Source organism: Aspergillus uvarum (genome assembly GCF_003184745.1).
Source record: "Aspergillus uvarum CBS 121591 unplaced genomic scaffold BO82scaffold_31, whole genome shotgun sequence".
Lineage (NCBI taxonomy): Eukaryota > Fungi > Ascomycota > Eurotiomycetes > Eurotiales > Aspergillaceae > Aspergillus > Aspergillus uvarum.
In genome coordinates, this window is record NW_020291328.1 from 128,217 (window position 1) to 153,397 (window position 25,181).

The 25,181-nt window shown below is 53.9% G+C and overlaps 10 protein-coding genes and 1 non-coding gene across 11 annotated transcripts; 6 read left to right on the forward strand and 5 right to left on the reverse strand.

Moving 5' to 3' along the window:
- The first annotated feature begins 124 nt into the window (after positions 1-124).
- On the forward strand, positions 125-1,255 carry BO82DRAFT_354848 (2-deoxyribose-5-phosphate aldolase). Its single transcript, XM_025635297.1, has one exon. It carries the CDS (start codon positions 191-193, stop codon positions 974-976), a length of 786 nt encoding a protein of 261 aa, XP_025491310.1. The 5' UTR covers positions 125-190; the 3' UTR covers positions 977-1,255.
- Positions 1,010-3,633, reverse strand: BO82DRAFT_95189 (transcription factor domain-containing protein). Its single transcript, XM_025641688.1, has 4 exons — positions 3,480-3,633; positions 3,167-3,421; positions 1,254-3,117; positions 1,010-1,204 (listed from the first exon to the last, which is right to left on the reverse strand). Exons 1-4 carry the CDS (start codon positions 3,540-3,542, stop codon positions 1,044-1,046), a joined length of 2,343 nt encoding a protein of 780 aa, XP_025491311.1. The 5' UTR covers positions 3,543-3,633; the 3' UTR covers positions 1,010-1,043.
- A 512-nt stretch (positions 3,634-4,145) lies between these two features.
- BO82DRAFT_284747 (Isochorismatase hydrolase) lies at positions 4,146-4,806 on the reverse strand (the record flags this gene model as incomplete). Its single annotated transcript, XM_025631467.1, has 2 exons — positions 4,146-4,441; positions 4,506-4,806. The coding sequence occupies 2 exons, from the start codon at positions 4,804-4,806 to the stop codon at positions 4,146-4,148; spliced, it is 597 nt and encodes a 198-aa protein (XP_025491312.1).
- Positions 4,807-5,679: 873 nt separating this feature from the next.
- On the forward strand, positions 5,680-6,429 carry BO82DRAFT_95202 (uncharacterized protein). Its single transcript, XM_025641689.1, has 3 exons — positions 5,680-5,803; positions 5,858-5,903; positions 5,987-6,429. Exons 2-3 carry the CDS (start codon positions 5,888-5,890, stop codon positions 6,289-6,291), a joined length of 321 nt encoding a protein of 106 aa, XP_025491313.1. The 5' UTR covers positions 5,680-5,803; positions 5,858-5,887; the 3' UTR covers positions 6,292-6,429.
- On the forward strand, positions 6,341-7,148 carry BO82DRAFT_354852 (uncharacterized protein). Its single transcript, XM_025635298.1, has 2 exons — positions 6,341-6,942; positions 7,011-7,148. The coding sequence occupies exons 1-2, from the start codon at positions 6,568-6,570 to the stop codon at positions 7,104-7,106; spliced, it is 471 nt and encodes a 156-aa protein (XP_025491314.1). The 5' UTR covers positions 6,341-6,567; the 3' UTR covers positions 7,107-7,148.
- Positions 7,149-9,487: 2,339 nt separating this feature from the next.
- On the forward strand, positions 9,488-11,408 carry BO82DRAFT_354854 (uncharacterized protein). The gene is made up of 2 exons (XM_025635299.1): positions 9,488-10,106; positions 10,169-11,408. Exons 1-2 carry the CDS (start codon positions 9,882-9,884, stop codon positions 11,039-11,041), a joined length of 1,098 nt encoding a protein of 365 aa, XP_025491315.1. The 5' UTR covers positions 9,488-9,881; the 3' UTR covers positions 11,042-11,408.
- A 1,105-nt stretch (positions 11,409-12,513) lies between these two features.
- Positions 12,514-12,744, forward strand: BO82DRAFT_354855 (uncharacterized protein). The gene has a single exon (XM_025635300.1). It carries the CDS (start codon positions 12,529-12,531, stop codon positions 12,709-12,711), a length of 183 nt encoding a protein of 60 aa, XP_025491316.1. The 5' UTR covers positions 12,514-12,528; the 3' UTR covers positions 12,712-12,744.
- A 735-nt stretch (positions 12,745-13,479) lies between these two features.
- zrfA (high-affinity Zn(2+) transporter ZRT1) lies at positions 13,480-14,855 on the reverse strand. Its single transcript, XM_025635301.1, has one exon. The coding sequence runs from the start codon at positions 14,703-14,705 to the stop codon at positions 13,608-13,610; it is 1,098 nt and encodes a 365-aa protein (XP_025491317.1). The 5' UTR covers positions 14,706-14,855; the 3' UTR covers positions 13,480-13,607.
- Positions 14,856-17,953: 3,098 nt separating this feature from the next.
- BO82DRAFT_383894 (putative MFS aflatoxin efflux pump) lies at positions 17,954-20,101 on the reverse strand. The gene is made up of 6 exons (XM_025638052.1): positions 19,863-20,101; positions 19,664-19,808; positions 19,342-19,602; positions 18,954-19,289; positions 18,726-18,906; positions 17,954-18,667 (listed from the first exon to the last, which is right to left on the reverse strand). The coding sequence occupies exons 1-6, from the start codon at positions 19,898-19,900 to the stop codon at positions 17,964-17,966; spliced, it is 1,665 nt and encodes a 554-aa protein (XP_025491318.1). The 5' UTR covers positions 19,901-20,101; the 3' UTR covers positions 17,954-17,963.
- Positions 20,102-20,581: 480 nt separating this feature from the next.
- On the reverse strand, positions 20,582-24,041 carry BO82DRAFT_392560 (uncharacterized protein; the record flags this gene model as incomplete). Its single annotated transcript, XM_025638626.1, has 6 exons — positions 20,582-21,813; positions 22,052-22,071; positions 22,132-22,168; positions 22,332-23,143; positions 23,201-23,710; positions 23,776-24,041. 6 exons carry the CDS (start codon positions 24,039-24,041, stop codon positions 20,852-20,854), a joined length of 2,607 nt encoding a protein of 868 aa, XP_025491319.1. The 3' UTR covers positions 20,582-20,851.
- Positions 24,042-24,966: 925 nt separating this feature from the next.
- Positions 24,967-25,038, forward strand: BO82DRAFT_t190. The gene has a single exon. It is a non-coding gene; the product is annotated as a tRNA-Arg (tRNA).
- The last annotated feature ends 143 nt before the right edge of the window (positions 25,039-25,181 follow it).

Sequence of the window (25,181 nt, forward strand, 5' to 3'; positions counted from 1 at the left end):
GGAAGGAATTACCGGATACGGAAGGTCCTCCACCGGAAGACGCTCTGACCTTTTGACCTTATATCTGCAGCATGGATTTAAAACACCCCCAACTGTGCACGACATCCCCAAACAAATCCCATCACAACTCCATCACTTCAAACCTAGCTCTTACTCGACTTGAAAAGAAACAACCTCCACAACGGTCAACATGCCCAATACAATCACCGTCACCCTGCCCCAGCTGGCCAAAATGATCGACCACTCCCTCCTGCACCCGACCATGACCGACGCCGACATTCGCGCCGGCCTGCAGATCGCCCGCGACCACCGCGTCGCCACCGCCTGCGTCAAGCCCTACGCGATCCCGCTCGCCCAACAGGAGCTCGCCGGGTCGGACGTTCTCATCTGCCCGGTCATCGGGTTCCCGCACGGCAACAGCAGCACCGAGATCAAAGTCCTCGAGGCCACTGCTGCGGCCCAGGCGGGCGGCGCCGAGATCGACATGGTCGTCAACGTCGGCAAGGTCCTCGGCGGCGACTGGGCGTATGTCACGGACGAAATCCGCCGGATTAATGCCGCGGTCGTCGCAAACGGGGCTACCCTCAAGGTCATCTTCGAGAACGATTACCTGCAGCCCGAGCACATTGCCCGGCTGTGTGAGATCTGCTCGCAGCTGGAGGTGGCGTTTGTCAAGACATCAACCGGGTATGGGTTCGTCAAGCAGAGGAATGGCTCGTATAACTACAAGGGTGCGACCGTCGGGCATCTGAAGTTGATGCGGGAGAAGTCCGCCCAGAAGGTGCAGATCAAGGCTGCCGGGGGTGTGCGGACGCTGGACGATCTACTGCATGTGATGAGCTTGGGCGTGACACGTATTGGGGCCACGGCGACGGTTGCGATTCTGGAGGAGGCCAGGAAGCGTGGGATTGGGAATGAGCCTGTGGAGGTGGCGTTCAAGCCGATGGCGGAGGAGGTGACCACAGGGGGCTATTAGGTTCGGTGCTGATGCTTCAAGACTTGAGCATACATGTATTCTGGATCTAGCCGAAAGCAATTCACGGTCAATCCCCGAGGTCAGCGTTGAAAAAAGGATCGTTGTCGAGATCCCATAGCCACGTCTGTTCAAGGATCGGAAAGCCGTCCAGGGTTGGCGGCCACAGATTCGGGTTCTCTGCCGTCTCTTCATGTTCTCCGAAAGGTTGAGGTGCATAGGATAGCAACGCTGAATTGTGTGTTAGCTTAGGAAATGATATGGGAATGAGAAATACAACCTTGGTCGAAATCGAGCAGTGCATCCGTCATCGCAGGATCGTTGATGTAAAAAATGTCATCTGGGCCCGGCAGGGCGCTGGACGCACCCCGGTTAAGGGTCGCTAGGCCCCCGGAAGTAGGGACTTGAGATGCCACGTCCCTGGAGAGCCCTTGTCGCTCGTCTGACAAACCTTGACTAGATGGTCTACTAGGGCTGTTCGATTGCGTAGTCGTGCGTTTAGCCTTACCCAGCAGCACGTCCAGCTCCCTCTGCATTACAAGCTTGGTCAGTCGCTGGAGGATGTCTAGTCCTTGCTCCGCCACCACCGAGCGCGACTTGAGCGTCTCCTGTATCTCCATTACATTCTGCAGGGCTTGCTTGGAAGCACTGGACTGCTGGTTCAAGGGATCCATGCTACACAGAATACCCAAGGTGACTCCCGCGGTAAAGGTATGTATACTGACGAAGGTCACGGCGTAGGTCTCGGCGACAAGCTTGAGAACTGGGCTTGACTGGATAGAGGCCATCCTCAGCGCTGCAGTGCGACAGGCCTCTAGTGACGAGACGAATGGGTTAGGCCTTGGCTGATCAGCTCGGTCCGAGCTGGTAGGGAGAGCCTCAGGCTCCGTGCTGCTCCGCAGCTTGTAAGACAGAAGAGGCCTATGCGTCAGAATCATGGCATTCTCGTACGCCAGCATCAGAGCTATAGCCTGGAGCTGGTATATGTGGCTCTCAAAGCGTGGCCCCGTCGCTCCAATATCGCAATCTATTTCCTCTGGGGTCGAGTAATTCGCCTGGTCGGAAATTCGATCCCATTGAAGTTCGAGGGGAAGCTTGGCTTGCCACTGCTGTAAGCGGCTGTTGTACTTAGCCACTGCTTGCAGGGTATCCTGTAAGTCCCTTCGTGGGCGAGACGGCTTTCCTTCTTCTACTAGAAAGGTCTTGGTGCGATACAACTCGCCCAGTGCTTCCTTCGTTACCACTGAAAGCTCAGACATGAGGCATTTGTAGGACAGCAATGTCGTTTTGCGCGCCTGGGGTTCGCTGGGTGTTCTCGGACTTTGCATGGCCTGCAGCTTGGCTGACGGGTCCAAGGGCTCTACGTCGCAATCGGCATTCCAGATACTGTGAGGATAGCCGTATACCACGGCAGAAAAGGTCTCAATCTCATAGATAGCCCACCAACACCGCTTCCGTGTTTCATACTGCTGGCGAAAATCAGGGGAATCCGAAGGCCGTAATCGGCGGTGCAGGTGCAAGGCCTGTGCAATGCGGAGTCCGCAGCCGCACACAGGCCATGCCAGGCGAGGAGAACCATGGTATAAATAGTACGTTCCTAGCAGCACGCAGGTCTGCGCTGCTTCCAGCGAACCGAGTGACATCACATCCAAGAGTTTGGCCCTTACACAGGATAGGATACGATCCTTCAGACTTGAATCGACGCCGTGTCTGGCTAGTAGTGATTGCCGATATGGGCCCACATAATGAATCCCGATTGCGATAACCACAAGAAAGGTGGACAAGAACGCGGCATTGGTATGATCTCCTGGTCGGCCTGAGTGTGGTGGATATAGCTTCGGCCATCGCTGCCGGAAGTCATCTTGTTGGAAGATCAACATGAACCAGTGAGCGCGGTCGAAGTACGTGTCGACGAGCAAACTAGCAGCTTCAAATTGGGGCATTAATGATACAAGCTCGGTGGCAGGCAAAGACCACCCGTTGTGGACGTATTGTCGCGTGGACAGAAAAGATTCCTTGCTTTGTGAATGTGATGGGCCCTCTTCAGTGCTGGGAGCTAACGGGCTAGCCTGTTGTACATGGCCTCCTGGGATAGCAGTTGTTGTGCGATCTGGTGGCGCGTGGGTGTTGTGCAATCGAAATGCCTAGACACTTGAGCCTGGGCTCTCGTTTCCATACCAGACAGAAACCTACCCCATCGACTAGAGATAGCATCGAGCTTGATTGCCAGCAATCATCTGTCGCTGATACTCTTTCGGCTTCCGAGACGTCATCTGTCTTTTGCGCAGTAACTGGGTCGACTTCTTGGCGAGAGTGTTGCTGCACGGGGAGGCGTTCGGGGGCTGGATGGGCAGCTACAGGCTGATAGGGCCTCCAGCGACTAGTCGGCCCTGGTGTACAGTGCGCCCCAGCCCTGAGGCAAAGAGTACATGGTCGCTGAACATCACACTTCGAAGTCCATTAATACAGTGCACAGGAGACGGGGGTTTCCGACCGGGGGGTGTACCTTGAGCTTCTGGCGTCGACAACGCTGGCACGCGCTCGGAACTTTCCTGTTAGAACCCTGCATCCAGTGACACACATCTATGCACTATGACACGCCGGCGATACGTGCAACTTGCCTATCTTGGGTATAGTTCTCGTGGTGCGTAATGGAGGTGTGGAATCGGAATCAGCTGGTTAATTTGCAGCGTCAAGTTGTTGCGGCGTCGAGGATTCGTTTTCGGCAAGTCTGCCACCGGAGAACCTGCTCTATTGAGTAAGGTGTCGGAGTCACAAATTCGCGGACGTCAACAATATGCGGCTGACTCATCAAGGCAAATGCAAAGTCAAATGGGGAATACTTTGATTGCAGGCAGTAATCTTCTACCTTGGTCGTGTTTGTGAGAGAGAGCAAAGCTAGTGTACAGCAGAGTACATGTCTGCGTCTTTCTTGGATTCCTTGCTTCGGATCTCCCCTGCTTCCGTCTCTGTTCTCACCATGATCCATCATCTCGATATACTCCCCGGGAACTCCTTGGTGCATTCTCACCCAAGATCGGCACCTTCAGTCTCGATTGTCCCTTGTGTCTGACTTGTGTCACATTCCATTAAAGCAGATGCTAGGTCAAGACTCCAAACTAGTAGAGAATGTTGGAAAACAATGCCAAAGTAACTCAGGCTCACAGACAATCTATTTATGCTGCTCCTGAACCCACTGCGAAGCCGCCTCTTCCCATCGCAAGACACGAGCCCCACGAGTCGACAGACGCCGCTCCACCTCGCGCTCGAGCTCTGTCGCAGTCTTCCCATCCGAGTCGTACGTTGAGTGCGCACCAGCAAGGAGAGTCACGCGGAACCCCGCCGCCAACGCCCCCTTGCAGGTCGCTTCGACGCACTTTTCACTTTGCAGACCCACGGCCACTATCTCGTTGATGTCGGCATTGCGGAGGTGCGTTGAGAGGGTCGGATTCGACTCGAACGTGTTGCCTGGAATTAGTATCCGGATGTCAGCATCAGTGCCATCAAGCTCCGCAAGTCATCAGATACTGACCAGTCTTCTTCGCGACCACGGTTTCCTCCTCCACATCTACCCGCGGGGTGAACACCAGTTCCCAGGGCTCGCTGCCTCTCAGCAGTGTCCCACTCGCAGAGGTCTCCTCGTGCTGAATGAAGTAGATCGCCCATGGGGATGGTTGGTTCTTCTCGCGGTAGGAATCGATGACCGAGCGGACGGCGTTGAGGGTTCCCTCGGCGGACGCGATGACTCGGTCCGCATGCGGGACTCGGGTTGTGGGATCGACGGCCAGCTCTTTCTGGATGTCAATGACGAAGAGAGCTTTCCGAGGCGCCATGGTTCTTGTGTAGTAGCTGTTGGATGTGCTAGTTGTGGTGGTGATGGTGCGATGTTTGTTGATGGAGGAAAGTTGCGGGGCAGGAGCATGCTTGCGCTCACCGGTATTAGTATTACCGCCGATGATCTGCACTAACGTAATGCATGGAGGGGTCATCGGAGATGGTATGACTCCCTGCATCGTCTCCGATCATGCGTTCTGCTCCTACGGGGAATCTCATTTCCGATCTTTCTTTTGGGTGCAACAGCCACAGAGGCCGCAGTTGTAAATGATCAACCGGGCACGGCTACCTCTGCCAAGCCAGGGAGGAAGTTGCGGTCTTTTGTTCGGGCATGCGGTGGCTTCTCATCATCTTGACCATACATAATCCAGATGAGCTGTGTATCAGAAAGAGGTTTGCTTACGAAAAAGGGGCTTCTGAAGACGTGGAGCGTTTGCCATGCCCCTGCTAGCCTCGATAGTCCTTCTTTGCTGGCAGTCCGGCCGGGCGCAAGGCTTGTCTCTGTGCCATATCACCCGTGCCCTAATGCTGGAATCTTATTTGTCCCTTGGCTTGCTGTGTGTACACAGTATGCGCATGGCGACTTTTGATACGCTGAAAGCGATCCCCAGAGTCGTCATAGAGACAACCACATGATCCGTAGGGGAAGTCCAAAGTGAGCCTGAGAGAAGAATCCGCTGGAGGCATGCAATTGATCTACTGGGGGGGCGAGTGGTGCGGCTTCTTCCTCATCAAAGCTCCAAGCTCATTTCGGAGTGGTTGCAACAAGTCAGCCAACATTCCGTTAAGTTACCGGAGCACTAGCGAGGATACGTACAAAAAGTCGGTTGGAAATTCGGAGTTGTGTTGTTTGTTTGGGCTTTCAGGGACCATTACCCCGCACTACTGAAAGTGGTTTAGTGTGCGCAGGCCTGTTTCGACACTACACATACGAAACACAATAGAAGCATGAACGACTGAAAGAATGAATCAATCGGCAGCACAGCGCTTGATATAGTAGGCAGATCCGCAAGACAGCTATTCTCAGCTAAGCTCTAAATCTAATTCCAGGACTTCCATGTGGAATTGTGTTAAAGATGGATGATAAAGATGTTAGGTAGGTTGATGCCGCGAGGCTGCCCGGCAAAGCCCCCACATTTTCCATTCTCCCCGCCGTTTGACAGTTAACGACTGAGTCAGTGGGGTATGACCTTAGTTTTACGATAATAGAGGTCGATAAACAAGGCACTTTTCATTATAGACTGCAGCATTATGTGAACAAGCATCGACATGCTCAACTCGGCACGAGGACCAGGGACCCCTCGACTCCACAGTCAAGTCGCAAGCTACAAGAACCGGATAGCGAAACGGCCAAGATAGTACAGAACCTGATATTGATAAGCCATCATTGGCTCACATGGAAGTATTGTGGTTCAACAAACCTGTCGTCGAGATACCATCATGCACGTCATAATGACTCCGGGACCTCCCGCCCCGTTCTATGATTGCGGACAAAACCTCACATCTCCTGACTCGTCCCTGCCCAACCTCTCAACAATTGAGGTACATTCCAAGACAACCACCATGTCTCCAAGCGCTCAAGCACCGCCAACCATAATCTCCGCCTCGCAAACCCCCGAAGAAGAGGTATAGTCCCGCCCATTCGTCTCCGATCCTCACAAGCAACACAATCCAGCACAACAACACCGTGCAAGAGCCCAACTAACCATAATCACCCAACACCCACACTCCAGCGCAACATCACCACCGCAAAACAATACATGGCCATCGCCTACTCCCCGACCGAGAACCGCGGCGCCGAGTCCGTCCGCCACCTCTGCCACCCAGACAGCTGGTTCTGGAGCCCGTCCACCTTCCCGGGCTGCTCGACCCCGATGGACTACGCCAACTCTCACGCCACCGTCATGAAGTCGGTCAACGACCTGCACATCGTGCGGTACGACCAGGCCTGGGCCAAGGACGGTCACGTCCTCCTGCGGTACACCGCCGAGGGGTCGCATGCCGGGGCGCCGTACAAGGGGATTGAGAGGTCCGATCCCCCCAAGCGGGCGCAGTGGAGCGCGGCGGCCATCTTCGAGATCAGCGACGGGAAGGTGAAGAGCTTCACCAAGGATTGGGATCAGAAGGTTATGCAGGTGCGTCTTTGTACTTCCGTCGTGATTGCATTGATGTGTACAAGTGTGCTGATCGTTTGGTTTGGAAGATTCAACTAGGTTGGGCGCCCGTGAAGGAGTCGGAGGATCCGCGGTGGAAGGCGGAGATTTTGGCGAATCCTGAGAAGGGGCGGCAGGCGAAGTAGAACCACAGAGCTGGAGAGGAAGGCAAATGTCGGTAATATAGGAGTTGTCGAGGTTCGATGTTCATGCCGATAGAATAGAATGGTATATCGAGTTTGCAAGTTCCTAGAGGCTTTCTAAACGCAGGGCTCACTGGCGTCATGTCAATGTGTTAAGTTATGGTAAACTCAACACATAAGAAGCATATACAACATCACCTCACAAGACTTATCAATAAGCCATAATCCATCTCTGAGCATGAGTATGTTGCACCGTGTCACAGTCAGCAGATTTCTAGCAGATGTGCAACCGAATGGTGTGGCAGTAGCACACAGCTCCGGGGGCGACTGGCCTACGATACCCAAACAGGAGTCGCAGGATGAGTTCAAATCGAAGACTACATGCAGTGGCTGTTTGCTTGACAGATAGTTCTCCTCGCTTGCCAGTCAAGATCTTGCTCAAATGGCACACAGCAAGAGAAGTACCTGGAAAAATATCAAGGCGCTCAGATAAGAGAGGCGCGCGTTTGACTTCCTTGGGCTGCTTAACTCCATGTCCAGGGCACAAAAACACATCAAATTGATGCCTTGAGCCTTTCGCTATCGATGCAAACCATAAGAGATGACTCACCTAGCGATGCAGCATAACTTTGCCAGTTTGAGCTACTATTCTGGCTAGTGCTTCCCTTAATACGCTAATGAATACGAAAAGACACTGAAGGAGCCTGCTCCAGAGTAAAATCTCATTGTGGAGTCATGAGATGCCCTAGGCATCAGACGGTGACAGGCATTGAACGACCGTTACGCCCAAAAGATTGACAAGCGGGCGATTTGCTGCCTCCTGACTCTAGGCGCCAACAATGCTCTGCTACTCGACCAGATGGCAACCAACTGTATTAGATTCTCGAGACTCCGAGCACATCAAGCCGTGTCCATGGCCGGCCATGATACCAGCCAGCCCACGGGAGTCCACCTCGATTTGAAGAGCACCGACGCAGTTTCCTGTCACAAGGTTGAGGTTACATTGCATCGTCGATGTCTCAGTTTCGTAGGAGCCTAGCATGGAGCGCTGTGGCGTGGAACAGCGCGGAACGGCAATTTGCTGCAACGCTGTGGATGTACATTCACCGGTACGATGTATTCATATTCTGTTCCTATCACCGTCACTGAAAATCGCTTCCGCCTGGCTTATGCAGCTATTTTCACTTCTTAACAAGGATTAAAGGTAATGATTTATGAAACACTTTCGGCTTCTTGCGGCGGCAGAGAGCATGGTTCAAGTAGAGTAGTGTCTAAAGATGTCATCTTTATGTACTGGCTAAGCATCACCTCACAGACTCATGAGGAAATAGAGATTAGCACTACTCACTGTCTCATTGAGTGCCATCCTCTTGCTTACGTCAAATATCACTTGGTGCATTCTCATTGTCCCTTCTTGTGAACACAGCTAGCCACATCGATCTAGTTCTGGTCTAAGGAGTTGAGGGATGAGGGTGTAGCATTTCAAGTCGGAAAGAGACACTTTGCTACGGAGATGAAATTGGCAAATAGTGAGCTGGCCTCAAATTGCGCGGTCTAAGACATTCTGTCTTAGTTTCCCGTCCTAAGACATATCCCCATCCTGAGGTTATGCTAGCCGACAAAGATGATAGCTAGCCAAAAAGCACGGATCACCTATGTGAGCTTGCTGCCTAAGCTAGTCCCTTTTCATATAATGCGCTAATATTCAATATGTGACACAGGGAGCTGTCTTGTTTCAAGGCGTACCAGCCACAGGAAGGTTGGAGATCAATTCACAGTTCGATCACGATGAAGGGTCGAACGGTATTCCCTGACCAGACTCTGCATATCCCAAGTCTCACTGCTCTGACTGGGTATCCAATTCTTAAAGTTTGGGTTAAGATTTCTTCGTACGAGCTCAGCAGAGGCCCATCGACTTATTGTCGCTGTAGGATCGCACAATTGACACTGGATTATACCTCAATCCACAGATTCATCTGGGTCAAGGTGTTACAGCAAGTGCACTAAGGCATAGTAAGCTGTATGCTAGGCTGCTTGCTCATAAAGTCGGATCACTTTAGCTAGCGCCTGTGAATACAGGTTTGGAACCGTGGTCGGAGTCTCCAAGCTTCTAGACACGTTGACTACCACGCGTCTTCCTTGATCAGATCGTTTTTACCTTTGCAGGACCACCGGACAGGACTAGAAACGTAGTCATGCGACTTTTTCACGATGGGGCCAACTATGGGTCGGGCGTCGGAAGTGTTCCGGGCGAAATGCTGGGCCTGCCAACGGGATCGATCTTCAAGATTGAGACCACTGCAACAGTCTATTCAAGCATTTAGCAGTGTTCCGTGGGGCTCCCGTACGGGATATCTATGAAAGCATCTCTTTTCAGCGTGGAAGATTTATCATGCAGAGGAGTCAGAAACGACAGATAATGGTGCGGTGACGCGGTCAGCCCTACCGTTGCCCTTCGGGGTCCGCGGAAACGGACCGTCTCAGGAGGCTCTCCCCTTATAGGGCTGGACTTGTTACATGGCTGCCTATTACCTTACAGCCATATCCACCCTTTCCCGTCTACTGTATCTGCAATTCTGCACCCTTGATCACTGTATGACAGCCCAGACCAAGAGATTGATATCTTTTAATCTCGCTAGTTCGAGTCTTGTTTTCATGATTTGATGAGAATATCCACTGACAACTTCGCTCCGTACATACAAGTCTGGCATTAACCCCACGTCGCTCGTTCACTGTTTCAGACCTTCAACACTGTATATTGATTTGTCTCTTTCCCCCATGCACCTTCGCGCTTTCCTCTTCCCCGGTATCTGGTTGGTGTGCTCTTTGGCCTCACCTGTCCCGGATACTGGAGACTCCTCGCAGAAGCAACTGTCCAACGCACTCAATTCTCGCGTCTCTTTTCCCACTGCGACCGGACATGATGTCCATTTGCCATGTCTACAATGCTCTCCAGAGGGCGACAAAGGCCCCGTTGACAATATAACCTCAACACCCTTTGTGGTATAGACTCCAGATTACCTTTATCTTGGGAGACCCAAATCAAATGCTGAAATTGTCCCTAGGCAATGAACCTCCGAACCGAACACAATGCCCTTCTGGTCAACAACGTCAGCGTCTTCCCTGCCGGGTTCCCCATGCAACTTCCAGCCCAGATGCACCTCAATGGCAATATTGACAGCGACACCATCGAAACCGTTCTCCTGACCTACGGGGTGGACATCAAATATCTCCCAGCGAGGGTCGACTCCGAGGTGGGCGACATGTACTTCGTGGAGGTCAAATTTTTTGATTCCACCGGTCACCCCGCCACCGCAAGCGTGATCCACGTTCGCTTGTCCCGCGACGCCGACGAAGACGACCTCTCTATCTCCCAGATCATCATCGAGCCACTCCTTGACTACCATGCGTCTCATGGCCACGGCAACAAGGTGTGGCACGCCCAGTACTGGAAGATGCTGGTGGGCAAGTACAAGTCCTGGTGCAAGGAGCAGAAGAATGCCCTGCATAAGACCTTGAATGAGAAGTCGGAGGCCCACGTATCGTGCGGCGACAGCCCCTGCATCCGTCCCTACAACATGGTCGTTTCGACTGATGGGGAGGGACGCCACCACCACAACGACGTGGGCAAGTCCCCGTTTGCCGTGGCTGGCCCGTCGATGAATGCCTACGTGCACCACCACCGGTCCAACCCCAACTTCTGGCGTCTGATCATTCCGGCGATGGTCCCTGCGTTGTTGGGAATGGTCGCGGGGTTGGTGGTTTGTACTACCGGGGTGGTTATCTGGAAGATCATCTCTTGTGCGCTGGCTCGGTGTGCTGACAAGCGGACGAAGAGATGTGCACGTGGCGCGGGATGTTGTAGGGGCTCGAGACAAGCGGTGTCAGAGAAGCAGCAGCTGATGGCTCGGGAAATGGGGGCCAATTGCAGTGTGTAGATACTGCGATTGCTCCTTCCCTCTCAGGTAAGAAAATGCGTATAGGGGCAACCCGTGGTAGCTGCGAGGTGAAAATACGGGTAAAGAGCATGTAGGGATCGGATGGTCTATGTGCTTGTCATTCATTACGCAGAACAGTCAGACTTGCAAATAGTTTGCGTCCCTACTCGCGTCAGCCTCACAATTGACAAACAATTTTTCTCCTACGTGAACGATCCAGTCCCTTGTTCATGGCTTTGACTCACCCTAATGGGGGAATGTTCGAGGCGAAGCTTTGGACTTCCGAAGTTCCGACCGCCCAACACTCACCACCGAACCCGTGCAGACAGACTAGTATTTCCGAGGCAGTGTAAATGGGGGCCAGGGGCTAAGCCACTGACTTTGGAGCCCTAAATGCGATCCCAATTCAGCAACGCTGCACTGCTGCAGTGCCAACCAGCCTCCAGGTGCCACAATCACCTCAACCTACCATTTAGCGCCGATAATGTGGAGGATTCTTTCTGTCTCGGAGTCCGCGGACCCCGCCAATTGACACACGATCCGACAGTCATCGTAGAGAGCCAATCCATCCACAGTTGGGGGAAAGCGATTGCAAAAATGAGCCAGGTGTACACAAACTGAGTCTTGCGCCAAAGCACTGCTGAACTATCACCCGTCATCAGCCCCAGTGGAAACACGTACTCGTATTATCATGATCCTCTGCAGCGTCAAGCACAGCGGTCTAACAGCCAGAATGATCCTTCTTCAGCCCGCCTAGTGCCGCTGGGTCCAAGAGCGGTCGTTGATTGGCCAAGCTTCCAAGCAAAGCTTGACCAAAGCTTGAGGGGGAAATGACTGGCGCCAAATTTGGCAATAATGGGTGGGGCCCGAAACGAGGCTGCCTAACACTTTCTGCACTCGCTCTGCTTGGTGCACAACACTGCCTCGGCCACAGCCCCTGTCTTGCATGCTTCGCTTCGGTGGCTGATGGCTGTCTAACCCATATTGCCACGCCCGCATCGGCCCCGCGCACGCTCACCGCAACAACCCTCAACCCTCCATCCCTTCGCAATTTACCGGGCTGGCTCCTCTGACGTCAAGCGCCCCTGGACGTCCCTGTCCAGAATAGAAACACTCACATCATTCTCCCTCAGTTTTCCCCCAGCCAGCACAGCAATAGACCGCATGGATGATAGATCATCCTAAGCAGTCCTCTCCCGCCCCAACGACGATGAAGTCATAGCGAATCGCTTGGTCTTCGCTGACGCCTGCTCTGTAGGGCTGATGCTGCGCACTGGGTCCTGGCCATTGGACCCCGGATTGACTTTCAAGAGATAAATAACCGGTGGATTCCACCGCTTGGGTGGGTTTTGTTTCTCTTTTCTTTTCTTCCCAGAATTGCCGATACCCGACTATCTACCACCACAACAATATAATAATCCTTACTGCCGTCACGCCCTCCTCTTCCCCACTCACACTCACCTGCATCCACTCATCACATCTTCACCATGTTCAACTGGTTCAAATCGTCCAACAAGGAGTCTGCTCCCACCCAGCAGCCCACCTGGGATGCCAACACCGTGACCATGCAGCAGCCCTCCGGCCCTGAGGCCCCTGTCACCGAGCGGGTCGTCACCGGCCAGCCCGTATGTGTCCTTCGCCCGCCACCCAAATCCCCAAGCTCAAGCTAACCACCTCGCCAACCAACAGAACCAGCCCGAACAGATGCAAATGAGCCTCCGTGGTGGTGGTGAGGGCGAAGACGTCTGCTGTGGAGTGTACGTTCCTGTCTCCCATCCCATTCATCCCACAACAAGAAGCCAACTAACAAAACCCAGCTGCGCCGGTCTTTGCTGCTTCGAATGCTGCGAGTGCTGCTGCTAGACACGATAAACTCATCGCCGCCATGCGGATAGATTATCCCCCCTAATGTTCCACAATCTCATTACAAAGGGGTATGACAATTGATGACCGGATCATCAGGCGTCGCGCGTGTTTTGTTTATACTATACCGGATGAGAAGAAGGGCGCCCGTGGTTGTGTATATTCTATTATACCATGATATATATTAATGCAGCTTATGCTTTATGATTGGATTTGACACTGAGTTTGAAGACTTTGTTTCCCTAACGCCATGTACCGTACCTGGCTCTGTTGCAATTTGCCGAAGAATACTCTTGCGTCCGCTTGGAGATCTCACGACGAGACTTAGTAGTACTCGCTATGACCTCATGGCCCCTTCATCATTGCTCCGGATAGTGATGGTTGGAAAGGAGTAGACGAATCACGACACCAATTGTTATCATCCTTGCATTGTGCTTCAGTTTTGCCCCGGTCGCAGCCGCGCTGGATGCCTGCCTGGTTACTGGTAAACATTTACCCGGCAGAGCCGGTCACAGCAGCTCGACAGAGGCTAGCGGGGGAAAAAAACGAGGATTCAACCACGAGAGATGCAATTCCTTTCAACAGATTACCCCGGATTATTCCATCGCCTAAAGTACCTAGCAACTTTTATATACACAAGCGTCTCCCACTAATCCACAGTCTCCCTCATCTACCATAATCACAACGGACACAACCGCCACACTCACGCCCACTTCCCAACCAGCGCCATGATCCCCGCCCCCAGCAACGTACATCCCACCATATACAACAACTTGGACCGCCGGCGCGTGCGGCAGGGATCGAACAGGAAGTCGCGGGCCAGCAGCTCCACCAGCGCACTGTAGATCAGGATGCCCGCGGACACGGCGTTGAAGACCCCCTGGATGATCAGCGACTCCTTGGAGTTGGGGTTGTAGGTCGTGCGCAGCCCCAGCCCGATCGCGATGGAGATGGGGGTGGTCAGCCCGTAGGCCAGACAGAGGAGATAGGGCAGCTTGGAGTGCTTGGCGAAGGGGATCGCCGACAGCCGAGCGCCGATGCCCAGACCCTCGAAGGACTGGTGGAAGACGAGCACAGGGTAGAGGGTGGCGAATTCGGACCCCGTCACGCCCAGGTTCAGCCCGATGATGACCGAGTGGAAGATGATCCCGAACTCCAGGATCAGGAAGGCGGCGATCTGCTGCCGGAAGGACCGCTCGGTGGCGTCTGCGTCTGCGTCCGCGTCGGCGGAGTTGGTGGAGGTTGCAGGGACGGGTTTTTCTCCGTCAGGGATGCGGCGGCGGCCTTCCGGGTCGCCGTCGTGGGTGCCGTGCAGGGACGGGCAGGGCTCCTGGGCGATGAAGGCGTTGGTGGCCGACTCGTCGCGCTCGATGCCGTACTTGTGCTCTACGTAGACCTCGGCGGCCAGGTCGAGGAGGAAGATCAGCACGACGGCCGTCAGCACGATGGCCGCGCACCACGAGTACTCGCCCCAGTAGCCGGAGACCCCGACGCAGGTCTTGGGGCCGATGCGCTTGTAGGCCGGATCCAGCAGGTGGATGAACGCGGTGGCCAGGATGACGCCCGTGCCGAAGTAGCGGGCGAAGATGTAGACGTTGTGCGGGATCTTCCAGCTGGGGAGGCTCTTGGAGACCACGGGGAAGAAGGTGAAGGCGGTTGAGACGAAGAGGATCACGAAGATGGAGGAGATCCGCGCGCCCAGATGGCCGTTGTACTCGTTGTCCGAGATGGCATAGTAGCAGAGCACGTCCTCCTTGCTCGCCGTGTGGAGGTTCACGTCGGAGGCGTTGAAGGTAGCCATGATTGCGGAGGAGGAGAGGACTGGGCTGAACTGCTGCTCATGGTCGATGATGCTGATCCGATGGTGTAGGTCTTATAGATGTCTGTCTGGGGACCTTGGGGTAGAGGTGGGTAGAGGTCTAGATAAATGCGCGCGCTTTCGGGGCTTTCAAGGCGTCAAGGAGGGTCTAGTCGACAGGAACTGGCCGGACGCTGTCAGCCTAGTGGGGGCAAACTGCCACATTGCCGAGTCAGCGTCCAGACTGATGACCATTGAGTGGAAGCTGAGTGGAGAATTTGTTTTTGTGCTGTCTGGTCCACTTTGAGGGCTATCTCAAGACGAGCGCTTCAGTACGTGGTTTACATGTCACAGACAAAACAGCGGCTCTTCGTCGGATGCTCTGTATGACCAGAACTCGAGTTCCCGCGACGCATCCGATTCCGAACCGCAGACTCGTGGATATGAACAGCAGGACAAGATTTGATGGTGCCAAGAGTGAGATGCTGGCAACGGGCACATGGAACGCCCTATAGGGCTGAGCTCCACTGGGCTCCCGCAAGGTCCTCAGCGGTCCCGCCCGAAATTCCTTTCCTTGAATCCTTCCGCACATTCGCAGTTGCCGAGTCTGCCCCTTTCGCTTCATTCTTTGGCTCACAAGATTTTCCCTCCAATGGACTTTTGTGTAGAATGTGTTCTCGGTTACTGGATTTGGACGCGTTGCCGGGTCTCTCCCGCGGGGAACTGTCACTGAGCAAATACCCCTACGAGTCTAGCGCGAAATTTCTGAATTCATCCGGTTTGGCCAGCAGCACATTACATCATATCCTCTCGCCCCAGAGGCGAGTAAGGCCGCGGTGATGCTCGAGCCACGCACTGTGCCCTCCAACACTGGCGTCGCAGCCCCTCACTGACTCGGAACAAGGAATCAGCTCTTTGTGCGATCAGCAAGTCAAACCCCATGTTCACGGTGTGCATCAAACCTGCATTTCAGTTCATGCACGGCCTTGGCTCTTAGGTCTCACCACGCATTAGCCGCCCATTGGAGCATTCTGGCACCGCAAAATTCATCCTTCCTCCAGAATTATACTCAGTACCTACTGACCACGTGCAGAGTGATCTTTCAACTAATCGTTTACAAGGCATAGGCGCAGATAACGGAGCGCCTGCCAGAATGCCTCCTTGCCTCATTGGCAAGGATTATATCCAAGGTCTGTAGTATCTGCAACTCTTGCATGGACATTTGGACCTTTAGGGCAAGCGAATGAGATCCTCACCACCAGTATGATGGCATGAAGAAGAACACCACTCGACAAATGAAATCATAGGGAGATCTAAGACCACAAACCCCCGTGAAGAACTTTGCTTGTGTCTTGGCTGCTCGTTCTACGTTTATCTAAGAGGTAATTACCTGTCAGCGGTGAGAGTGGACGATGAATGCACTTTCCGGATGCGCCCGAACGCTGGGTTTCTTTGATTGACTGAGGCGCTCATAAGCTGCACACAATGGGAACTTTCCGTCTAAACGAAATCCTCCTTCTCTTTGAGGTGTCGCAACCGAAAACTCGCGACATTCTTCTGATGGCCAGGAGATATACGAGAACTATTTAGAACTGCCCTAACCGCCCGCCCTGGCTATGAACATTTATCTGGGTGCGTCAACTTCAGTATTTGGCCATCTCAAAACGCAAATAAGTACAGCCTCAATTTACTTCTCATTCCCGCCACAATGACTAATCTTGATGCAATGTTCGGCCCATTGTTCCTGTCTGGCACAAAAGGGCCAGTCATAGGCTGCACATTGAAAGCGGTAGGCCCGGACGCCGAACAGCTGAGTTGGGATGACTTGGAACTGAAGCTGGGCCAGGGCATGCATGCGTACCGGAGCGATTTTCCCCGGGGCTTCTGCTTTCTACGGCGTGATCGATCGGAATTATCCGGTGCGGTTCTACCGGGAGGTGCTGGGCGAACCGGGGGCGATAATCACCGAGTACCACCCCATTCTGCTGTGGGGCCCCAGGGCGATGCACGTCGATATTGATCGTGGAATGACTGAGCTGTGGTTTAGGGAGGCGCGGGGGGCCGCTGCGTGTGAGCAGTGGTAGGGCGACCGTATACTGGAATACCTCTCTATGTTTTCTCGATCGAGTGCGAAATCCCGCGCTTGTTTACTGCTAGTAGATTTCCTATAATGAAATTGATCAAAATCTATATCCATCACCTGATTGCAGTAGTGATAAATAAGGTTTCATACTCCGGGCTCGCAAATTCAATGCAGATTTCTCATGCCTTCCTTGTGCATACAGTATCAATAAGCGTATGGCCCCTCTGGCCTCATCGATGTCAAGGTCCTTCAACCACGAAAAGCTTGCCCATCAACCTCAACCTTTTTACCCTCAATACCATCTGACTCTATTCTCGACATCGTCAAAGCAAAACCCCGTTCCCCAACTTCAGTGAAATGGAAAGTACGCACGCGGGTGGACTCACTCATTTCCACAGCTGAGCCTTGTGTGCAAGGAGCCAGAATACGAGCTTGTCTTGGAATGGCAGGAGTTGACAAACGGATGGTTGTCTGGCATGTTTGTATTCGGGTTGATGGCTCAAAGTTATAGTCTGTCTTGGTAGTACAGTGAAATGAGACGTGGTCTCTGTGATTCATGACGATGATGCAAAGTATGTTATTTGCTGTATCTACCTTTATCTTGTTTCCAGCGATCCATGTGGCGCCCGCCAACCCTAAGCCAAATGAAACGGCTCATGAGCCCCCGGCGGACATCCTAAGTCCGGGCTCTCACTGCTCGGATCCTCTACCCCCCCGACTAGGACTGGAAGTGCCTCCCTTTCCTAACCTCTAACTCTCCCATTGCCCACTCGAAGATGCGATCGTTCATAGGGGTAGTAAATGCTTGGATTGAAGCTCCTGTCCGAACACCTGTGTTTGGTCCCATGGTAGATTATATCTTGCTGGTCGTGTACTTAGCCCTCGTGTCCAAGTCCAGAATTGCAGTACCCTGGGAGAGGATTATGGTTCCAATGTACCAGGGACTTGACAGACAAGCAACAAAGAATGTGAAGTCTCTCTACATAGCTTTGGAAAGAGAGAACAGTGTCGGGAGCTGGACGTATAGAAACCATTTACCAACTATAAGACCATCCCAGGATCAGAGAAGCATATGTAGTTTGTTGAAATTAAAATGTTATCGCAAAGCTAGCTAGTAAATCCGTCTTGCTTCCCCATTCTTGAAGTAGAAGAACCAAATAAAACAAAAGCCCTGTAGTCTATTGCCCCCTGGCAGCATCCACACTCTTCTCCTCTGCACTCTCCGCCTTCTTCTCAGCATCAGGCTGAGGCTGCCCCTGCTTGATACTCCTCCACTCCAGCGTCGCCGCACCCAGCACCGTCAAACACGAAATAATCAACCCAGCCCAAAACACCCTCCTGAGCGCCTCATTATACGAATACAGCACCGTCCCACGCAGATCCGCCGGCATTGCATCTAACAGCTCCGTCACGCCCCCCGAAGTGACCAGCCGGGGATCAAACCCCGGCAGCCCCGCCAGCCTCTCCACCAGCTGGTTAGCCAAGATATTCTCCCCGACCGACACGAACACCGCCGCCCCGATGAGCTGACCGAACAGCATCAACGCCAACCCCGACGGCACGTCAGGCTTGGGCAGAACGGTCTGCGCCGCGAGATTGGGAACCTGGAAGCACAGCCCCAGACCAATCCCGTAGACGATCTGGTAGCCGATCCACTTGCCCTCGCCTGTGTCCACCTGGAAGGTGGTGAGAAGGCCGGCGCCGACGGCCATGATGCAGGATCCGATGATCGCTAAGGGGGTGTAGTACCCGACCTTGGAGTTGACGATGCCCCCGCCGATCGAGCCCACCACCATCGCCAGCATCATAGGTAGAAGGCGGATGCCAGATTCCACGGCGGAGTTACCTTTGATGGATTGGAACCAGATGGGGAGGAAGTATACTGCAATCCATGTCAGTGACATGTCACGGTTCTCAGTAGGAAGGGGGTGGTAAGCTACCGAAGATGTAGTTTCCGGAACCCACGCAGAGGGTCTGCCAGAAGCCCGAGATGATGCTGCGCTGCGAGAATATGCGCACAGGGAGCGTCGCGGTCTTGGGAAGGAAGATCTGCACGGCAATGAACGAAAGTAGCAGGACACCCGCGAGTACCAGGCAAGCCACGACGCGACCGTTGCTCCACTGCTGAGTGTCAGTTGCGGTCTAAGGTATCGATTTTGACGACATACGGAATATGTCTGGCCACCCCACTGGAGTGCCAGGATGAGACAGACTACACCAGAGACCAGGAGTGTGGTGCCGAGGAAGTCCAGCTGTACCAGCTTCTCAGTCCACGAGACTCTGGTGGAATCCTGCTTGGGAACCTTGAGGCAAAAGGCAATGAAGATCATAGCGGCGCCGCCGATTGGTAAGTTGACATAGAAGCACCATCGCCATGTCACGTTCGATGTGAAGGCGCCGCCAATCAAGGGTCCGACGATCGAGGCGATGCCGAACAGGGCACCGAACAGTCCCTGGATTTGAGGGCGCTTCTGCAGAGGGACGGAGTGAATGATGCACATGATCTAGCACACGACTCTCAGCAATAATCCCCGTTAAGCTGGTTTGCCGACTCACAGTTCCAGCGAGAATGCCAGCAGCCCCGACGCCACAGATGGCTCTTCCAATGATGAAGGCTACTGAATTGGGTGCAGCACCGCAGATGGCAGAGGCGACCTCAAACAGTAGAATACTGCCGAGGAAGACTATCCTGACAGAGAAAAGCTTATACAACTTGCCAAATAAGAGTTGAAATGCGCAGCATGTCAACAAGTAGGCGCTTCCGTACCAGCCGACGTCATCGAAGGAGTCGAATTCATCGGTGATTTGGGGGATGGCCTGTGAGTTGCGTACACATTAGCGTCAAGCAGAGACACGAGAGATGGTATGGTGTATGTACAGTCGAGATAATCGTTCTGTCCAGTGCAACCAGAAACATGGCGACAAAGGCCGAGACGATCAGACAGACAACCCTAAGTCTGGACTGATCCTCGGGTGGGCCCGGAGGACCAGACGGGCCCCCAGCTTTGGCTGAGCCTTCGCTGCTGACTGCTGCATCGTGTTTATTGACCGATTCTGAATTATGCGTGCCAGCTGACTCGATGCTTTCGGAAGTGGGAGTGTGGGGGGGAGCCATGGTAAATGTGATGTTCGGCGCTCCGCGAGGCAGGGCGCAATCGATCGGATGACAACGCACGAGTGGTGACTGTTTCGCGAGAGGAGCAACCGTCGAGGGATGTGAGACTTTTTAAAGGGTCGCGAGAGGCTAAAATCGGCCCAAAACATTCACATAAAACAATCTCGTGGTCAACATGACCAGCGGTCCGGGGTTTGCAGAACCCAGTGGTCGGGGGATAGAAAGTGCGAGGCTGACCGAGTGGCGCGAAGTTCGGCCCTCATAAACCCCGACTTTCCCTCGCATTTCTTATCCCTTTCTTGTTCCTACACTCAACAAGTCACCAGCCCGGCATTCGGACCCCGGGCTTTTCTGCGGTATCCTTGTCTGAAGGCTTATAGTCTGAAGCCATGGCGACACCACTGTCTGCCTAATCAACAGACTGGCCTAGACCGAGCGTGAGTGGTGATGGTCAGCAACGCAGATCAAATGTGATCGTACCTTAGGATTCTGCGCACCAGTCACCTGGAATGCTTCCCCGCGTGGATTCCATGTCTGGTCAAGTGTCCTAAAGTACGCAAATAACATTGACGGATATGCAGGTTTGAATCAGACCTGGCGGGTACCCGTCGTCTCGCTCATCGCCGCGTGGTACTTAATCTGAATCCATCCGGGCATTGGCTCTAGGAAAGGGCTTGATTTATAGACTGAATACCGTGGAGTTAGCAGTATATGAATTTACTTCGACCAGGATGAATAGGAATGCTCTTCACACACAAAGCAGGTCTCTTAAGGATCTCCGCCCCGGTTTTGACTATAGCTTTGTCGCACCTTTCATTATGTAGTCTGTCGCAAGCTCGACAATTTTGCGAGGCATAAGGGCTATTCCAGCAGTGTAGGGCGCAATGCAACAGTACACGACTGATCAGCCCTAAAGTACCATCCAGATCCAGCCAGAATCGCCCCGAATCCTCAACCCATCAACTCCAGGACCCACAACACCTCATCCCGAATCACCTCCGGTGCAACAAACTGCAAATTATGCGTCCTCGCCTTCCCTTTCGCATACACAAACCGACTCCGACTCGACAGCGACAGATGCTCCCGTTGCCCTCGCTCATCCATCTCCTCCATGACCGCCAACCGGTCCGCCAGCCGCTGTCGCGCCTCCTCCGTGCCATGTCCATGTTCCACCCCATAAGCATAAACCTTCCCAAAATCCACGGACTCATTCGCAAAAATCACACTCAACCTTCCATCCCCAAGCGACTGCATCCCCTCGGGGATCGCCTCATTCAAGTCCTTGGTCCCCGCCGCAATCAGCGCCAACTCCGCCTCCGCCGTCGCCCGGTTCCTGACCTCATCCTCCTTAATCGCCTGATACTCCTCCGGCGTCACCGCGAAATTCTCATCCAGCCCCACAATAGCATAGTAATCCGACCGCCCCATCAAGCTCGGCCAATCCGGAGGTAAGGGGGTTTGCGCCCGCGGCGAATCGACGATCACCATGCCGACGACGACGTCGGGGCCGCGTTGGCGCAGGAACTCGCGGACCAGGACCCCGCCGTAGGAGTGACCGACCAAGACGTACGGCGGCGGGATCTGCGCTGCGTCGAGGAGCTGCGTCAGCTCGTGGACGCGGTTGTGCGCTGTCGGCGCCAGCGGAGAGGGCGGGCTGCGCCCGTAGCCGGCCCGGTCGTAGGTGTAGACGCGCGCCCGCGCGGCGAGCAGGCGCTGCACCGCGACCCATTCCACGTGCGAGCTGCCGAGGCCGGCTTCGATGATCACGGCGGGCGCGAGGGTGCCGTTGGCATTCTGGCGTTCGGGGCCTGCGGCGGAGAGGAAGAGGGAGGGTCCTGTTTCGGGTCCTGGTAGTGGGACGAGGGCGGAGTGCGTGCCTTTGTTCCAGGGGGTGGTCATGGTAGTTGAGAATGCTGATGGCAGGGTTGGGAGGGACAGATTACAGTGTGTTGTTGAGGGTTAGAGCGTGAGAAGCTTGAGGGAAAGGAGGAAGGGGAGGTGGGAGCTACTGTAATTAATCAAGTCTGCTTATCACACCAGTGGGCCATGGCAATGCTTATTCGCGCAATTGACGGTAGCCTGATTCCTGTCAACTTAGACTAAGTCAGAAGTAATATAACAGCGATACAGTATAATTATCGCCCCACTCACTCGAGCTCATGAGTTGTACACTGCGGTAAATAAGAGGTGTAATGGATATACAGTGTCAGAAGATGCAGCACGCCGCTTACTCTTCGCAGTAGTGCAATCGATTTCCATGTAAGCAGCCTATATCAACAGTCTATCAGGATTCTAATCAATTTCCAGTAATTAAACAATAGGTACATCGCTGTTGTGGTATCCGTCTTAGTCACAGTCTATATATCCACCCCTCAGATATTATTATTCCCTTCCCCTCAAACCTCCCCACGACCTTTCTCCTCCAACACACTGCCCCTACTCGCACTCAGCGCCTCAGAATCAACCTCTGACCCCTCCTTCCCACCGGTATTCCCCTGGCTCCCAATCCTCAGGAACGCACACAACGGAATCCCCAACGACGCGATCCCTGCACAGTACAAAAACGTAGCACTGTAGGGCTCAATCGGATCCCCTTTAAAATAACCCCCGGTGGCCGTACCCTTGGCCACAACCGCATCATAGATCGCCGTACTGATCCCCATCCCAATCGTCACACACAATTTAGTGACAGTCTGAAGGATCCCGCCCGCGATACTCTGCTGCGTGGGGGGCAACGAGCTCATGACGTACATGTTCGCAACGCAGAACTCGAAATCCGCGCCAACGACCGCCAGCACCAGCCCGGGGAAGATGAAGGCCCAGTAGATGCTGTCCGAGTGCTGGAGGCCCATCAGCAAGAAAGAGCCGACGTAGGCGGTGGCGCCGACGGCCATCAGCAGGCTGTTGGAGACGCGGTGCATGATGAGGCCGGCGATGATGTTCACAATAATCCCGCCGATGGCCATGGGCAGCATGTGCACTGCGACCATGAGCGGCGAGTAGCCCTTGATGCGCTGCATGAACAGCGACACCCAGAAGGACATGATGGGGAACGCCAGGAAGCCCAGCAGCAAGATGGCGATCACCAGCGAGAAGTCGCGGTCGCGCCAGATGCTCATCGGCACCAGCGGGTAGGCGTACCAGTTCTCCCAGAAGACGAAGGCGATCATGAACAAGGCGCCCAGAATGAGGAGGACGAGTACGTAGGGCGTCTTCCAGCCTTGGGGAGCGTCGGAGCCCAGACTTGACTCTTGGTTAGTACTGAATGGCCATGAGGGTTCGAGACAAGGGGAACCTCACCTCAAAGCACCGGAGAACATCCCGATCCCCGCAATCGTGAGGAGCGTGCCCACGATGTCGAATTTCTTGATCGCCTGCCCGGAGATCTCCGTCTTGGGCGAGTTGTCGACCGGCACACTGAAGACGGCCACGATGACCACCACCACATAGATAATGGCCAGCAGGAAGTAGCTGGCGCGCCAGTTGAAGAGCTGCGTCGCGATTCCCGAGAAAACACTCCCGAACACGAAGCCCATCGGGTTGCCCGCGCTGAAGCACGCGAACACGCGGTTCTTCCGCTTGGACGGCCGCTGATAGATGTTGGCCAGCATCCCTTGGCCCGGCGGCACCGAGGCCGCCGACATCAACCCCATCACCCCGTTGAGGATGTCCAGCTGCAGCGGCGTCTTGCTGAACCCGGCCGCCAGAGAGAAGACGGCGAACAGGACCATACTTCCTAGAAACAGGGTCTTACGGCCGAAGAGATCCGCCAGGCGGCCGAAGAATAACAGGAAGGATCCGGCAGCCAATCTGGAGAGTAGGGTTAGCGAGCGTACTATACTAGGGCCGTTAGTAATTGGGGAATGGGTTCGTACGAGGAGGAACCGCTCAACCAGGTCAATTCCGCCGTGGTCATGTTCAGATCATTCTGAACTTGGGCCGTAATCACGGTGACGGCTCCGCTCACGAGCGAGGACATGGCGATCGCCATGGTCGCCACGGCGACAAACATAATCTCCTGGACAGTGGACGAGAAGACTGCAGGGCGGGCTTCATCATCGATAGGGCTGGTCGCCGCTATGGCGGTTGTCACCCCGTCGGATTTCTCCGACGGTAGACCACCCTCAGTCGGCCGCTCCATGTTGTCTTGGAGCATCCCTAGAGAGTGCCGGGTGGGGTCGAAAGAGAGGGAAGAGCGGGTAAAAGATCTTGATCTCAACCTCGAGCCATGGGGTATAAATGCCGGGTGGGAGAGGGAAGTAACACCGCCATTTGGGACAGAACTTGCCAGATAGGAAACTGCATGATTACGCGATGGCGCGGCGAAATTTCCGCAGCGGCGATGATTGCAAATTTGGGGGTTATTCTCGATCCGTCTTAGGGTTGGTCTTGGCCTTCCAGTGTTCTACGCAACTCTTCACTCCGTTCCGAAGGCCGTCCACGCCTCCGTGGACTGCGCTGACTCACAATCCGCAGGATCAACATGAAAAAAAACAAAAAGTGATGATAGTCGCTAAGATTGCTCGAATTCTGCCTTCTGTATCCCGTTGCCGCCAACAATTGACCGCTAATAAACCCCTGCAAATGTTCGGCTCGAGCTGCAGCTCGGGATCTGAGTTCCGAATGCGGTAACATTGACACTCTGCAGTGTTCAATGGACTCCATCCTGCTTATTGCATTGCTGGGTGCATATAATTGCTTCTTGAATCACCAAGTGACCGCCCACATGCGCAGTCTTACGTGTCCATCGGAACGGAGTAAATTGCCCTAAGCCATTTGTTCGGTTTTATTGTCCTTCTGCTCGGAGACGACTCGGGTCTGGATTCTTCTTCGGGTGGAGCCTGCCGCTCCACTGTTCCAGGCTCTAATTCAGCTACAATTCTGCCCACACGTTAGAAATACCGTGTCTCCCACGACGGTAACGGAGTGATCGGTTTTTCCGCACGGCATTGAAGATTTCATCATCTAGCAGCTTATATGAAGTGGGCAGAGAAGGCACCTAACCTTTACCTGCAGCAAGTAGCTACCATTGATATGTAGTATTAGGGCATAGTTACGTCATCTGGGGTCTCGTGGCGCAATGGTAGCGCGTTAGTTTCCGGTACTAAAGGTTGTGCGTTCGAGTCGCACCGGGATCGTTTTTTGTTTTTCATCCCCCTTCTTGTCCGTCCCGGCTTAGGGTCTGTCACCACACTTGTTGTCTAGTTCATTAGTTTTTTTGTTTATTTTTTTTTAGTTTGATATCTTTCATTCTCCGTTCAATGCTTCTGTGCATCTGGAA